The sequence below is a fragment of the Halichoerus grypus genome, chromosome 9 (assembly GCF_964656455.1).
Source record: "Halichoerus grypus chromosome 9, mHalGry1.hap1.1, whole genome shotgun sequence".
Taxonomy (NCBI): domain Eukaryota; kingdom Metazoa; phylum Chordata; class Mammalia; order Carnivora; family Phocidae; genus Halichoerus; species Halichoerus grypus.
In genome coordinates, this window is record NC_135720.1 from 14,462,767 (window position 1) to 14,477,108 (window position 14,342).

The 14,342-nt window shown below is 36.7% G+C and overlaps 1 protein-coding gene across 1 annotated transcript in view; it reads left to right on the plus strand.

The window, feature by feature from the left end:
• Positions 1–14,342, plus strand: part of SYNE1 (spectrin repeat containing nuclear envelope protein 1) — a 436,526-nt gene that overhangs the window by 147,294 nt on the left and 274,890 nt on the right. The window contains exons 18-27 of the mRNA XM_078054564.1: positions 801–1,003; positions 2,656–2,820; positions 3,271–3,423; positions 4,446–4,589; positions 6,842–7,015; positions 9,160–9,318; positions 9,609–9,773; positions 11,421–11,555; positions 13,548–13,706; positions 13,904–14,112. Of these exons, the coding sequence (XP_077910690.1) occupies positions 801–1,003; positions 2,656–2,820; positions 3,271–3,423; positions 4,446–4,589; positions 6,842–7,015; positions 9,160–9,318; positions 9,609–9,773; positions 11,421–11,555; positions 13,548–13,706; positions 13,904–14,112 (1,666 nt within the window). The remainder of the gene's footprint in view (positions 1–800; positions 1,004–2,655; positions 2,821–3,270; positions 3,424–4,445; positions 4,590–6,841; positions 7,016–9,159; positions 9,319–9,608; positions 9,774–11,420; positions 11,556–13,547; positions 13,707–13,903; positions 14,113–14,342) is intronic.

Consider the following 14,342-nt stretch of genomic DNA (forward strand, 5'->3'; position numbering starts at 1 on the left):
ACATATTGGCTTCAGTCCCCTTGACTTTGTGCAATGCCTGTCTGACCTATATAATCATACCGTGTGTGTGTGCATGTCTATGTGTGTGATCTTCTGAGAAGGGGCAAAAAAAAAAGCATTCCTTCTCTAAATTGCAATTTTCTAACCTATTTTCAATTCTGAGGATTAAATGAAAAAAAGTAACTTGAATATTACTATCAAGTAAATGAAAACTTAGTGTGAAGACACAAGTTGTAAAATATGTTTGCTTCATTTTGTAAATATGTCTGTCATATTTGCTGAAAATGAACTGTAGCATTTGTGATTGATACTATATATGTGGCCATCTATTTGAGTGTATATAAAATGCAAAAAAATACATATGTCATTTATTGCATCTCGTTTATCAAACAATTTAAAAATATTATCTTTAATCTTTATAAATACCTGTGAATATGGTACAACATACCCAGCATTAGCTGAATGAAATTCTAACACTTCATCTTTTAACTTTATAATCTAAAGAAGAATTATAGGGGCGCCTGAGTGGCTCAGTCAGTTAAGCGGCTGCCTTCGGCTCAGGTCATGATCGAGCCCCACATCGGGCTCCCTGCTCAACGAGGAGCCTGCTTCTCCCTCTCCCACTCCCTCTGCTTATGTCCCTCTCTCGCTGTGTCTCTCTCTGTCAAATAAATAAATAAAATCTTAAAAAAATCTTTAAAGAAGAATTATAATTACACACCAGTGTATAGACCATAGAGAAAAGGCTTGGTGGATTTAAAATATAAAGTAAGAATTATAATTTGTTGTATCTGTTTTAGTGGAAGAAGCCGAGAATGTGATGAAATTCATGAACGAAACCACTGCCCAGTGGAGGAACCTCTCAGTAGAAGTTAGGAGCGTGCGGAGCATGCTGGAAGAAGTAATCGCTAACTGGGATCGATATGGCAATACTGTGGCCAGTCTTCAGGCCTGGTTAGAGGATGCAGAGAAAATGCTAAATCAGTCAGAGCATGCCAAAAAGGTAAGATTGCTCTTACCAAAGGAAAGGAGTACACACGAACTTAGCAATGAGACACAGCATAGTTCTCTAGGGAATGTTATATATTTGCAAATGTGACTCAAGATTCTTGACTTTGCCTGAAGAGTTGTGCTCTTGGGTTAGTAAATTATTTTAGGCCAAGAAATACACTGCTTTATAGAAGTTATGTTAAAACAATTCCCTCTCTGATCAGCATTCAGAAGAGCAGGAACCTATGGAAGGACAGCCAAACCCAGGGGGCCACAGAGGTCCCTATACTCACCATTAGGTCTGTACATGAAGGGCCCTGACCTCTGTGGATTTCCTCATTTCAGAGAGGATAACTTAATATTGATTCTGCATAATGACACACACCAGTTGGACATCTGGGTCACCACATTTTTGTCTCTTTGAGTATTCCTTTTTGGATTTTGTCAGCCCTCAGTCAAGGGTTGAGAATGGCAAAAGTGGGCAAGAGTGATATTTTTCCTCCAATTACAGGCGTGTATGTGTGGTTTTAAGAGGTACTGTTTTACTTTAATGTCACTTACATTAAAATATCACATAAAATGGATTGATTTCTGTATATGTACTTCTTAATGGGAATCTGATATTTTCCCATGAAAAATCAATTTATATATAAAAGATATTAAAATGCCAGGCTCCCATTAAAAAGTATAGTAAATACATTAGAATTAAGTGCTTGCTATCCAAGATTGGCTCTTCTATTATTGTGTTATGCAGGTAGATGCATAATTTTTAAATGTTTACCACTCTATATTTCACATAGATTAATTATTCTTGTGTAGCTGAGGATGACAAGAACTGTGTACCCCTACAGATTTTGGCTTTTCTGATTAGACTGGCAGTGCCCTAGTAGATGTCATATGTGTTAATTTCATCCAAGGGACTATAACCACCAGAAACAGAAGTGTTCTCATCTATTTATGTGAGAAGTCCTCCCACACATGGCTTATAAAATAGATTTTGAATTATCTTTGGTATCCTTGGTTTTTACCGTGGTGTGTGCGTATATGTATGTACACATATATTAACTTGAAATCAGCAGAAAACTGCTTCGTTGACAAGTGAGTAACCTTAAACAAATAAGAAATGATGTTATTATATTAAGTCTTCTTGGCCCAGATATATAATTTTTAAAAATTTTCCTTCAACGATTTGTATCCATGATGGTTAATTATCTTCATGTACTATATTCAGATTTTAAAATAAAAAATGATAGGTCAAAAGTTTGTTTATAATTTTTAAACAAAACTATACATTACTCTAAAATGCCACACTTTTGATATGACTCTGGCACTGGTATTTACTATGTACAAGTCCCTTACACTTACAGAAATTCAGTTTTTAATTTGTAAAATAGGAATAACAGAAAATGGCCATTATGTTTTGTTTTGTCTTCAGCAAAATATATGGTAAAAGATATAAGCTGTTCTTATAAAAAGACACTCAGCATTTCTAGTGCCTATTTTTGAACCTCTTTACTGAAAATTGCATCTGGAAGGAGAGCGAATATTTACCTTAAAATTTGTACAAATTTAGAACAAAGATACTTCTCAGAGTTTGGTTACTTCCATATCATTTATTAATTTTTGGTCTGTGGTTTACAGTCGTGTGCATTGTTTATTTTTTAGGATTTTTTCCGAAATTTGCCTCACTGGATACAGCAGCACACTGCCATGAATGATGCGGGCAATTTTCTAATTGAAACATGTGATGAGATGGTTTCCCGAGATCTTAAACAGCAATTACTATTGCTCAATGGGCGATGGAGGGAGTTGTTCATGGAAGTCAAGCAAGTATGTCTTTCAATCTCTATATGCTTAGAACATGCATGTGTTGTAAACAGTCTGTTTAGAGACTGTTTATTGTTGTAGCATGGGCTTATTTAGGCAGAGTATAGATGTGTTTAGAACTGTTATGTTTATTTTTGGTCCTTTATTCTTTCCCATTTATAATAGAGGAACATTATGGAAATGTATAGTTTGATTAAGGATTATATTGACATATGGAGCCTACAAATATGGGACGACTCATGTTTGAAATCATAATTCTTTGCTTCTATGCTAGTTCCTTTTTTCCTTTCACAGTAATTGGACTTACTTCAAGTGTATCTAAAATAAGAGTCAGAAATTAGCATCTTTCTTACCATATAACAATTCTAGAGAGTATGTCAATGTCAAAGTTACAGGCTCCCAGAGGTTTGACTTAATGATTTTCCATGTTGTGCTCCTCCCTTTTCTTAACAGTATGCTCGGGCTGATGAAATGGACAGAATGAAGAAGGAGTACACAGACTGTGTTACTGTCCTGTCTGATTTTGCAAATGAAGCCCATAAGAAACTTTCTGAACCCTTAGAAGTCTCTTTTCTTAATGTCAAGTTATTAATTCAAGACTTGGAGGTGAGGGGGTAGTTTCTGGACAAGAAAGTGAAAACCTATTCTGTTGTGAAAAGGAAGATCACTGAAGTTAACCCAGATCATTGCAAAGTTTTCCTATGTCTCTTGGCACCATTTTGACATGTGTGCATATCCTGATTAGCACTTCAAAATTGAAAAAAAAATGCATTTAAATAAAAAATCTATTTGGATTTTTTAAGGATATGTTTTGATCATATAGTAACTTCAAAATAGTTTTTTAATTTAGAGATTTTTTTCTACAACCAAATTACAAAGGACTAGGAGAAAACAGTAAACATCTACAGATAATGCCTCTACATAAATGCCTCCTATAAAGTATTGACTAAATGAATTGTGCTCTTCACATATTTTGAATACCTTGCAGCTCTCAAAAATGAAGTAGTAAAAGAATATTTAATGACATGGAAATCTTTTCTAATATACTATTAAGTGAGAAAAGCAAAAAATAGTATCCTCTTTTTGTAAATATAAAAAATGGGTGTAAGCATGCACAGAGGAAAACATTAATGATGTAGTGATGAGATGTTGGCCCAGGTTATCACTGTGTGAGAAGACTGTAAGTAATTTAATTTTTTTTTCTTATTATCTCTGATTTATAAATTTTCTACTATGACAGTGTGTTACTTTTCTTAAGAAAAAGTAAGTTGTATCATTGTTAAGTTCAGAGGAATTGCCCCAAATTAACATGCATTTACTTGATATAATGATTGCATACTACATTAACACATATATTTTGAAAGTGTACAGATTACTTCAGCTTGTCTGTATGTTAATTTAAGGATTTATGGTTACTTCTAAAGGAAAGCTTTTATCTATTCATGTGATATTACCAATATATAATATATTAGCAATAAAGGAAAGCAATAACTGGAATCTCCAAAAATTTATTAGAAGTATAGGATTTTATACAGTACATACTGATTTTTGTCCAACCTTCTGTGGAATCCTGAAATTGAAAGGAAATGTACCATGTGTTAATTTAGCTGTTTCAATGATACATGCAGGACATTGAGCAGAGGGTACCTGTAATGGATGCTCAATACAAGATGATTACAAAGACTGCACACCTCATTACCAAAGAGAGCTCCCAAGAAGAAGCTAATGAAATGTTTGCAACCATGTCTAGGCTCAAAGAACAGCTGACCAAGGTGGGAAAATACTTTAATGCATGACAACTGTGCGTGACCAACACTGACTTCAACATGCTTTACGCCTCCTCAGTCACACCCATGAGCAAACTCTTCACTTGTTAAGAGATGCTTTTGCTTTTTCCTGGGATTCTTGATTTAGTAACTCTGTCATTTAATAACTTTGTCATGAGTTTTAAAACTGAAACTATGGATCTGATGTCAAGTATTACCTCTGTTAATTTAGAAATACTAGGAGCTTTATTAGAAAGATAGGTTTCTTCTGGAGGAATAAGGGGTCAGTTAAATGTGATAAAACAAAGGTGGGGGGAGAAAAGGAAGGGGAAGGAGGAGGAAGAGATCAGATATTTAAATGAGAAAGAATTCCCAAATGCCCTTTTATTGAGTTTTATTTGACATCCCTCTGCTCTAAGATTATTTATGCTATCTTCTGCTTACATAGCCATGCAGCAGCGGAGAATTCTGCCCTCTTCAGCTTGTGGAGCTCACCTTAGACTTAAGATCTATACATTTCTACCCTTGTGTACAGGGAACTCCGTGGACATCAAGCACTAGCCATAAGAGTTTTCTATTCTGTTGAGGGACTTCCTTAAGAACTTTGGAAGTTCCATTGGAATTTTTTATCTATCTGAAGTTGAATTTTATGAAGACGGTATTGTTTGTGATTGGGTAATTAATTTCTGATACAGGAAAGGAGTGACTATATAAATGAAGAGGAAGATTTTGTAATGAAGACTTGAGAAACAGAGGAAAAGAAAGCAGAGAAACCTGTTATTTAGGAGGGAAAAAGCAGAAAGAGAATAACCTACATGAAATCAGTAGTGGAAAAGTAATGAAAAGAGGAATAAATGAGATAGGTGAAAATAGGAAGAATCATGGTCTTGAAAAAAAAAAGAAAACTTCATTGCCAAACTGGTATAAATTAGAATGTTAATTTCTAATTATTTTTATTTTAATATTCAAGTTAAGATTATTTATAGAGATTGGGCACAATTCGAGGTCAATGTTGTTGAATTGATAACCAAGCTTTTAGAGCCGTATCTTGGGCTTGCATATCTTAGCTTAGGCCAAGTTTAATGATTTGGGGCAACCTCTGAGAAAGCAAATTCCACCCGTAAACACATCTAAGTTGTTCAGCTTTTTAAAACTACTACTTTAGTTGTAGCATCTCTGTTAAGTTTTCAACTGTATCCAGGAAAGATTTCTAAAGCATACTTGATTTTTATACATATTAGCAGATTCTCTTCATTTTGTTCAGAGTCATTTTAGCAGAGCCTTCTTGCAGTAGATCAGTAGCTTTCTTTTGGGGAGTTCATCCTTCAGGCAGGGTATCTGACAGCATGAGAATATTTATAATTTAAGAAAAAAGAGAATGGTCAACTAACAAGGACTCAATTTCCTTTCCTTGGTTCCCAGAAGTACAAATAATATTTGGGGAGCAATTCTAAGTAAAATGAATGGGGACAGGAAGTTCTTAGAGAATGACCTGGTCCTGGATTCTAACATAAAGGTGATAAGGCAGAAACTTTATGGATCTCTTGATCCCCAGGAGTGTATGGCCTCAGCATTAAGATAAAGAATACAAGTGTATAAAGTAACAGCATTTTTTTTAAAGACAAGTGACAAATGAGGGCTGGGTCAATTCAGGCTGGGGAGATATCCCCTGGCGTGGGGACTTTTGTAAATAAATTGGTACCTGACTTGTGCACTTGGGATGAGTAAGATGATGGGCAGAGAGTAGTGAAGCATAGAGCTGGGGGAGATGGGGAAGAATAAGGCCTGTCTGGGAAGAATGAGTCAGCAAAGTTACAGGTTTGTCTAGAGTTAAGGGTCCAAGTAGTAGAGACCTTGAAAATAAAGTTGGAAGGTTAGTCTGGATAATGTAATTCACAACTATCTCAGGTCAGATTTTGAGGCCAAAGTGAAGATGAGCTGCATAGTTTCTGAGGTGGAATTTGATGCCATCTGGCTCACCAGCAACATTGTTTAGATGGGAAAGTGCTATCCAGATGGACAGTTTAGATGAATCTTCATGGGAAAACTCTGTTGCATTTATTTGTCTCAGTAGTATTGTTTTTTATATCAAAATTTAACAATACATAGGAAATACCATTAAATAAAGGTCATTGAAGATCTGCAAGCACCAGATGACAATATCACTGAAGAAAATGCTCCCAAGAACTGTGAACAGTGCCCTGAGTTTGTGGTAATTATTGGCCTTTAATAGAATTTTTGTCTTTGTATTTTTAAAGGTCAAAGAATGTCACTCACCACTCCTTTATGAGTCTCGACAGCTGTTGATACCATTGGAAGAATTAGAAAAGCAGATGACACTCTTTTATGACTCACTTGGGAAAATCAATGAAATTTTAACAGTTCTTGAGCATGAGGCACAATCTAGTGCTGTTTTTAAACAGAAACAACAGGTAAGGAGAAGTCCTTTTGAGGAGACATAGTTATTTTAAAACATGTGTAGTAAGACTGAGGTGGTGCTTATAGTGGTAGAAATTCAGTTAGGACAGGAAACATTTTTCTAGAATAGCGTTGGCATCCAGGGGCGCCTGGGTGGCTCAGTCGTTAAGTGTCTGCCTTTGGCTCAGGTCATGATCCCAATGTCCTGTCACTGAACCCAGCATCATTAGGCTCCCTGTGCAGCAGGGAGTCTGCTTCTTGCTCTCCCACTCTCTCTCAAATAAATAAATAAATAAAATCTTAAAAAAAAAAAGAATAGCACTGGCATCTCAAAACAAAAATATACATCTGTCCAAAGACGAAACCCCTGTCCACTAACGATAAAATGAAAATTTTATCTATCTGTCTAAATTTATATAGAGATAACATTTTTATAAATAAATTTCGAATTTTAGATATTTAGATATATAAAAGCAAATAGTTGCATTCTGTTTCTATCCAGTGTCTGTAAACTGTCTTATGAGATCTTTTCTTTGCCTCTAAGATTAAGTCTGATTATACAATCATAAAATTCTGGAAATGTGTTTGGAGTGATAATCATTTTTTTGGTCTCAGTTTTTATAAGCAGATCTCTATGCAGACCAGCTTCCCACTCTTGCAGCTAATTGACTTATTTAGGTGGTTTATTATAAATGACCCTATCCATCAGAGGAGTGTGAAACTTAATGGGCAAATGGTTTACCACTGCATTCCTTGAAACAGATTCCTGGAAGGAAGGTAGCATCACTTAGCAGAAAGAACAGAGAGTATCTGAAGTGAGTCAGACAGGTATTCAGATCTTAGATTTGATATAACAAATTACAAAGATTTGATTAGCTTTTATTTCCTCACCTTAAAATGCAGATAATGATAATACATAAATTGAGAGCTTATTGTGGAGATTACATTATATATTCCATAATGTAACTAGCACATAGTGGCACGTAGTATGTACTCTATAACTGGTAGCAATTATTATTATTTTTTTTACTATTACTGATAGTAAAACCACAATGCTTATACCACCAAACCCTATTCTAGTGGGTTTTCATCATATTGGATAAAGATTGTCTTTCACTTTGAGTTATAGTGCCATTTCTCGTATTCTCAAATTGCTATAAATTGCCATCAAAGAATCCTTCCACAATTAAAATAACATTTTGTATCTTAGTAATAATAATATTAATAATATTTAATAATATCTTTCTAACATATATTACTTTTTATGTCCTAAATCTTCAAAAGGAAAAATATGTCCTTACTTCGTTTTTTCAAAACAAACAAACAAAACCTTGGTCTTAATATTTGCCTCTAGATTACCAAAACTGGTATCCAAATGAGCAGTTTGAAATACTTTTCCAAGCTGTTGAGGGTGTTGAAATGCAAATAGTGCAGCTTCAGGTCAAAAAATGACTGTTGGCCTGGGCTGGGCTGGATAATTCTGCTGTCAGTTGCAGAAATCACTATGATGCTAGGTTACTAAGCAGAGGTGGAAGGGCCTGGGTCACCATGGTTTCTCATCCTGCAAATGTGTGACAACTGCAAGTCCTCCCACACCAACCGGTCTGCTGCCTTTTGTGGTTAGTATCTGAGGTCCACCATTTTGTTAATGAGGTTGACAGCTTATGAACCTTAGGAATTCAAATATTGTACATTTTGGCATACACAAATAATATATAATTTGCTGCAGCTCTTTCAGTAAAGTATGTGCATTAGTATTTATTTAGTCAGATTAAAACCTAATATGTTGATTGATTTTGGGATTGTTCTCTCAATAAATCATAGGCCTGTGAGTTGGACACATTGCAGGCAAATAACAATTTTGATGGCCTTTCATTTTCTTAATGTTAATAACACAGGCATGAAATTTTTAAAAATCTCAAAAAACTCAATGTGACATTTAAATGCCTTATATAAAAAAACACTGACCAGTGATTGCTTAAAATTGAGCTCTTCTCAATGAAAAGAAACACTTCTCTGTACTTCTGATTTTACTTACAGCTGACTAAAAGCCTAAAAGCCATATAATGTTGTTCTTATTGTTTTGTAATGGTTATTCTCTTTCCTTCTCTTTCTCACGCTTTTAAATACTATTGTTGTGGGCTTCCTTTCCCTGTAGGAACTGTCAGCTTGTCAAGAAAGCTGTAAGAAAACCATGACACAAATTGAGAAAGGCAGTCAAAATGTTCAAAAGTTCGTGACCTTGAGCAGTTTGTTAAAGCATTTTGATCAGACAAAGCTGCACAGACAGATTGCAGATGTCCATGGTGCTTTCCAGGTAAGCTTTCTCCCTGCTATAGAAGCATAAGCCAAGGAAAATACAAAGAATGAGGACATGTAATTCTCATGGCTAAATGAGGCTAAATGCCTTGCCTACTGAGGTTTGGAACCAATCATTTTACTTCTTTTTCTAATACTCATTAATGTCAAAAGAAGTTGATTACTCTCATCATAATGAAACGTATTCCTTCTGAGTGTTTTTTTTTTAAAGAAACAATACTCTTTAACAAAATGATGCTTTCAATAATGAGAGAGCAGCATCACATTGGCATTATTTTTTAAATCAAGAATATGGTGAAGAAAATTGGAGACTGGAAGAAACATGTGGAAACCAATAGTCGCTTGATGAAAAAATTTGAGGAGTCTCGAGCAGAGTTAGAGAAGGTGCTGCGGATTGCTCAGGAGGGCCTGGAGGAAAAGGGAAACCCAGAAGACCTCCTGAAGAGACATACCGTAAGTTCGTCCCTCATGGGGCACTTGACCTGAGGACACAGACAAGTGGTCTTGAGTGAAAAATAAAAAGAACCTTCTGTCCTAATACTAAGTTTTTGAGGCGGGGGGAAGAAGAGGTGAGTTAGGAAGGCAGAAACATTTTAGGTTATTAGACCCAAAAAATGGCAGCAGCAAAAAACTTCAGGAGCAATTGATGAGCTGCAGTATAATTGGCCATTCTTAAGCCCCTGAAGTGGTAGAGTTATTGGATATATAATGAGGCTCTCCTGAATTATTTAGCTGAGAAATTCTTACATAACCAACATATTCTTTTTAAGAGATAATTTTAGGTGGATGGCTAAGTCTTTGTGCTCATTTCGTGAATCCGCCATATCGGAGTGTGAATACCGTGTCACTTGAAGTTTGGTAGCTGATCCACAACTTGTCCTATTGCGAAGTCATCTTCCTGTTAATCATACTCTTTTAAATCATATAGGTATTGAAAATGTTAATAATCTCTTAAATGCTGTACAGAGATGATGGGGCCTCTGAGATCATGTATTTTGAGTTATGTTTCCTGAAATTTCAGTGGACATTGATATAAACCACACTATCAGATGATGACTGCAATATATTTGTGATGTAGCTGACTGAACTTAGGGTTGATGTCTGTGACACTCAACATCCCCTTCAGCTGATACTTCTGCTGCAGTGTGGCCCTTTCTGTTTTGAACCACTGTTGTTTTAAAGTATCTCTGCATATATCCTCCTGAGTCTGTGTGAGACTTGGTCATGTATATAGGTGCACATGTGCTGTTTGGGTCTGTTTGGACGGCCATAAAAATATACACAGGTTGGGTGGCTTCAGCAACAGGCATTTATTTCCTCACAGTTCTGGAGACTATAGGTCTGAGATCAGAGTACTAGCATGGTTGGGTTTGGTGAGGACTCTCTTCCTGGCTTGTGGATGGTCACCTTGTCACTGTGTTCTCATAAGGCAGAGATACATAGGGAGCAAGATCTTTGATGTCTCCTGTTATAAGGGCACTAATTCCATCATGAGGGACCCACCCTCGTGACCTCATTTAACCTAATTACCCCAATGGCTTCAGCTCCAAATATCATCACATTGGGGGTTAGGGATTCAACATATAAATTTGGGCAGGTAGTGGGGAGCACAGTTCTGTCCATAGCTTGTGGGGCCATGTGCATACTTGTCTGAATGTAGAAATGGCTCATAATGAATCCGCAGGGCCTGAAACCCATTACATTAGGGTATGAGGAATTGTGAGACTAAACGCTAGCTTCTGTTCTGCTCTTCTGACTTCACCGAAGAGGAGTGAAAACTCTATTACTATGGAATCAAGTTTTTAGGCCCCTTGGCCTTCTGGAATAGTCTACCAAATTTGAAAGCTGAAAAGATTTTTTTTTTCCTAAAAAATGAAAAGCACTAGTTGAATTTCAGATGTGGTGGCTTCTGACTCATAACTGTAGATAATTATAGTTCGTTCCTGAAAAAAAAAAAAAGAGTAGTTGCCAGGAAGGTTTGAAGAGGGCAGCAGCTGGCTGAGGGACTCGTGTAGAGGCGTGACTGCTTAACTGTAGAGTGTCTGATGCTGCCTTTTATTCTTCCCGACACTCTTAACCACTTCCCCCTCTCCGTGCCAGGAGTTTTTCAGTCAGCTGGATCAGAGAGTGCTCAACGCTTTCCTGAAAGCTTGCGACGAGCTCACCGACATTCTCCCTGAGCAGGAACAGCAGGGCCTGCAGGAAGCCGTTAGAAAGCTCCATAAACAGTGGAAGGTGAGTCAGGACATAATGGGAACACACACATAAGTAGGTGCCACGAATGACGGGAGAGAGCATGAGGGTGTTAAGGTTCGATTGTAAGAGAAATTCATGGAAAATCACCACAGGTACTTCTCCCATTTAAAAAAACCAAACGAATAAAACAATGACAAAATAAGATACGATTTTGTTTTTCTTATTTTTTAGTAGCATTGATTTTATCATATTACTTAAGAGTGCTCTTTTTCTTTTCCTGAGTATTTTTGGGAGTAGGAATGACAAGGGCATTTAATTCGGTAACATTTAGTAAGCTCTTCTCATCTAAGTAAATTACATTAGGCATACTAACATTTTGCTGTTTTCAAGGATTTTACCATCTGGTTTAGATTGTTATGGTCTAAAAAACATAAATACAAACACTTATTGGTTAAGGACGCAGGGATGAACAAAGCACAGTCCATTTCTCCAAAGACTTTAGAGCCCTGTAGGGGAGATAATTAGTTGCAGATAATGAAAGTATAATATGTAATAAGTCCCCAAAAGTATAGTTAATGCTTATGAAAGCTTTGGAAGAGAGAAGTGGGCCCACTTGGAGAGTGGAAAGGAGTGAATCAAGTAACTAGTTTTTGTCTTAGGATTTTAAAGAAGAAGCAGAGATCTGGGAGTGGGTGGGAGGGGGAAATACCAGCACCTGGAAGAGAGACAGCAGGACAGCCCTCGAATGGGGGATGTAGGGATTCATTTGGCTGGTCTAACTTGAGTGCCCCACACTGGGCATGTCACAAGGAAGCCGACTCTAGAATCCGCATGCCAGGGGGGCAGCTGCAGTACAATGAAGACCTGCCCAGGGCTGTCTTGCTCAAGCCAGGCTGGAGGAAGCCTGCACCAGCAGCAGGTTAACGAGTGCTATCACAAGGTAATAGCGAGTGGCGATCTTCATGTGTATTACGTGAAGAAGTCACGGGATCTGGAAGGTAGGCAGCTAAAATACTCTCCATCAGCTTTTGTTATTCTCTCGATTTTTTTTTTTTCATCTCAGTAACATAGGCTAAAAAAATCATCCCCAAGCATAGGAAAAACACAGTTAAGGACATATTTTATTTGCTAAATATAAAAACTAGAAAAAGATTCTTAAAGAAACCCAAGCTTTTGAAGTTGTCCTTAAAGCTTAACATATCATAAATGTATTATGGAATAGAGATTCTAATGGAAAACTGTATTTATTTTATATATACACACAAACTCTCATTAAGCTCTCTAGGATATAATCTAGGATATAATCTGTTCTAGTCTTTCCATAGCCCCAAATCATTTTCTCATCTGTTATCTTAGTATTTTATTTTAAAAGTAACCTTCTAAATGCCATAGGACACAAGCTGGCTAAAATTAATAAATTATAGGACTGCAGGTAATGATGTAGCTTATGATTATATATCAATAAAGAACATAAAACATCTCATGTTTGCACGCTGCTGGCTTGTTTTCTCAAGGAATGCGCTAAGGAAAAAGGACAAGGCGGGTGGTCAAAGGCATGGGCCATTTGATCTGGCCTCTTTACTAATAAAGTTTTCTCTTTGCCCTTTGTGTAGTGAGTATAAATATGTTCTTCCTACCTCCCAGGGTCGTTGACAAAATTAAATGGGACATATGCCGGGGAGAGGGTATGTGGAATCAGTGCATCATTTAAGTTTAGATTCAAATCTAGCTTTTCTACTTACCCTGAGCCTCAGTGGTCTAATTTGTGAAATAGGAATATTAATACTGTGTGGAGCTATAGTAAAAATTAAATAGAATAATTACTGTGAAAAATCTGACCCTGCAGGCTGAAAGAATTCATTGTGGCCCCACTACTTGGAAAAGTACAAAGAACAGCATCCAGGTGTAGACAATAGTGATTAAATCACATTGGCCCCAAAGAGAATATTTTATGGTTTTTGCCACTCCAATTAAAAATGTATATAATCTGGAACGGTATCATATTTTTTTGAATCTTCCTATGGAATGTAGGATCTTCAAGGAGAAGCCCCATATCATTTGCTTCATCTGAAGATTGATGTGGAGAAGAATAGATTCTTAGCTTCTGTAGAAGAATGCAGAACTGAGCTGGATCGAGAGACCAAGCTGGTGCCCCAGGAAGGCAGTGAAAAGATCATTAAAGAGCACAGGGTACGTCTCACACACCCCAGGCATGCAAAGTCACATTTTTACCTAAAAGATACATACCTGATACTTTGGTTTGGGTCCAAAAACCCTAAATAGCTTAATTACTATATAGTAGTAGACTAAATGGGAAACTTCTATGAAAATATGGAAGTATTGTATGGATTTTCACAAGGATTATATCAATGTTTATTGTTCATTAGATTTTCTTCAGTGACAAGGGTCCTCATCATCTTTGTGAGAAAAGGTTACAGCTTATTGAAGAACTGTGTCTGAAACTCCCAGTCCGGGACCCAGTAAGGAACACACCTGAAACCTGTCACGCGACTCTCAAAGAGCTCAGAGCTACCATTGATACCACCTACATGAAGCTTGTGGAAGACCCAGACAAGTGGAAGGACTACACTAGCAGGTAGTTGTGGAACTGCTTCCAGAGATGGACACTGTCTGTCCTAATACTGTTAATTCAGAGATCATTGCACGACAAGAAGTGACATGTGTTTCCTCTGAAGCAATAAAGAAAATCAGATTGTATGATCTTACCCATGCTCTTAATATAAAAATGCTTCATTTAATAAAAAGAATGGGTTTCAGTCAGAAACAAGGTGAAGCACTTAATTTCCAAGAGACCCAGATGTTACC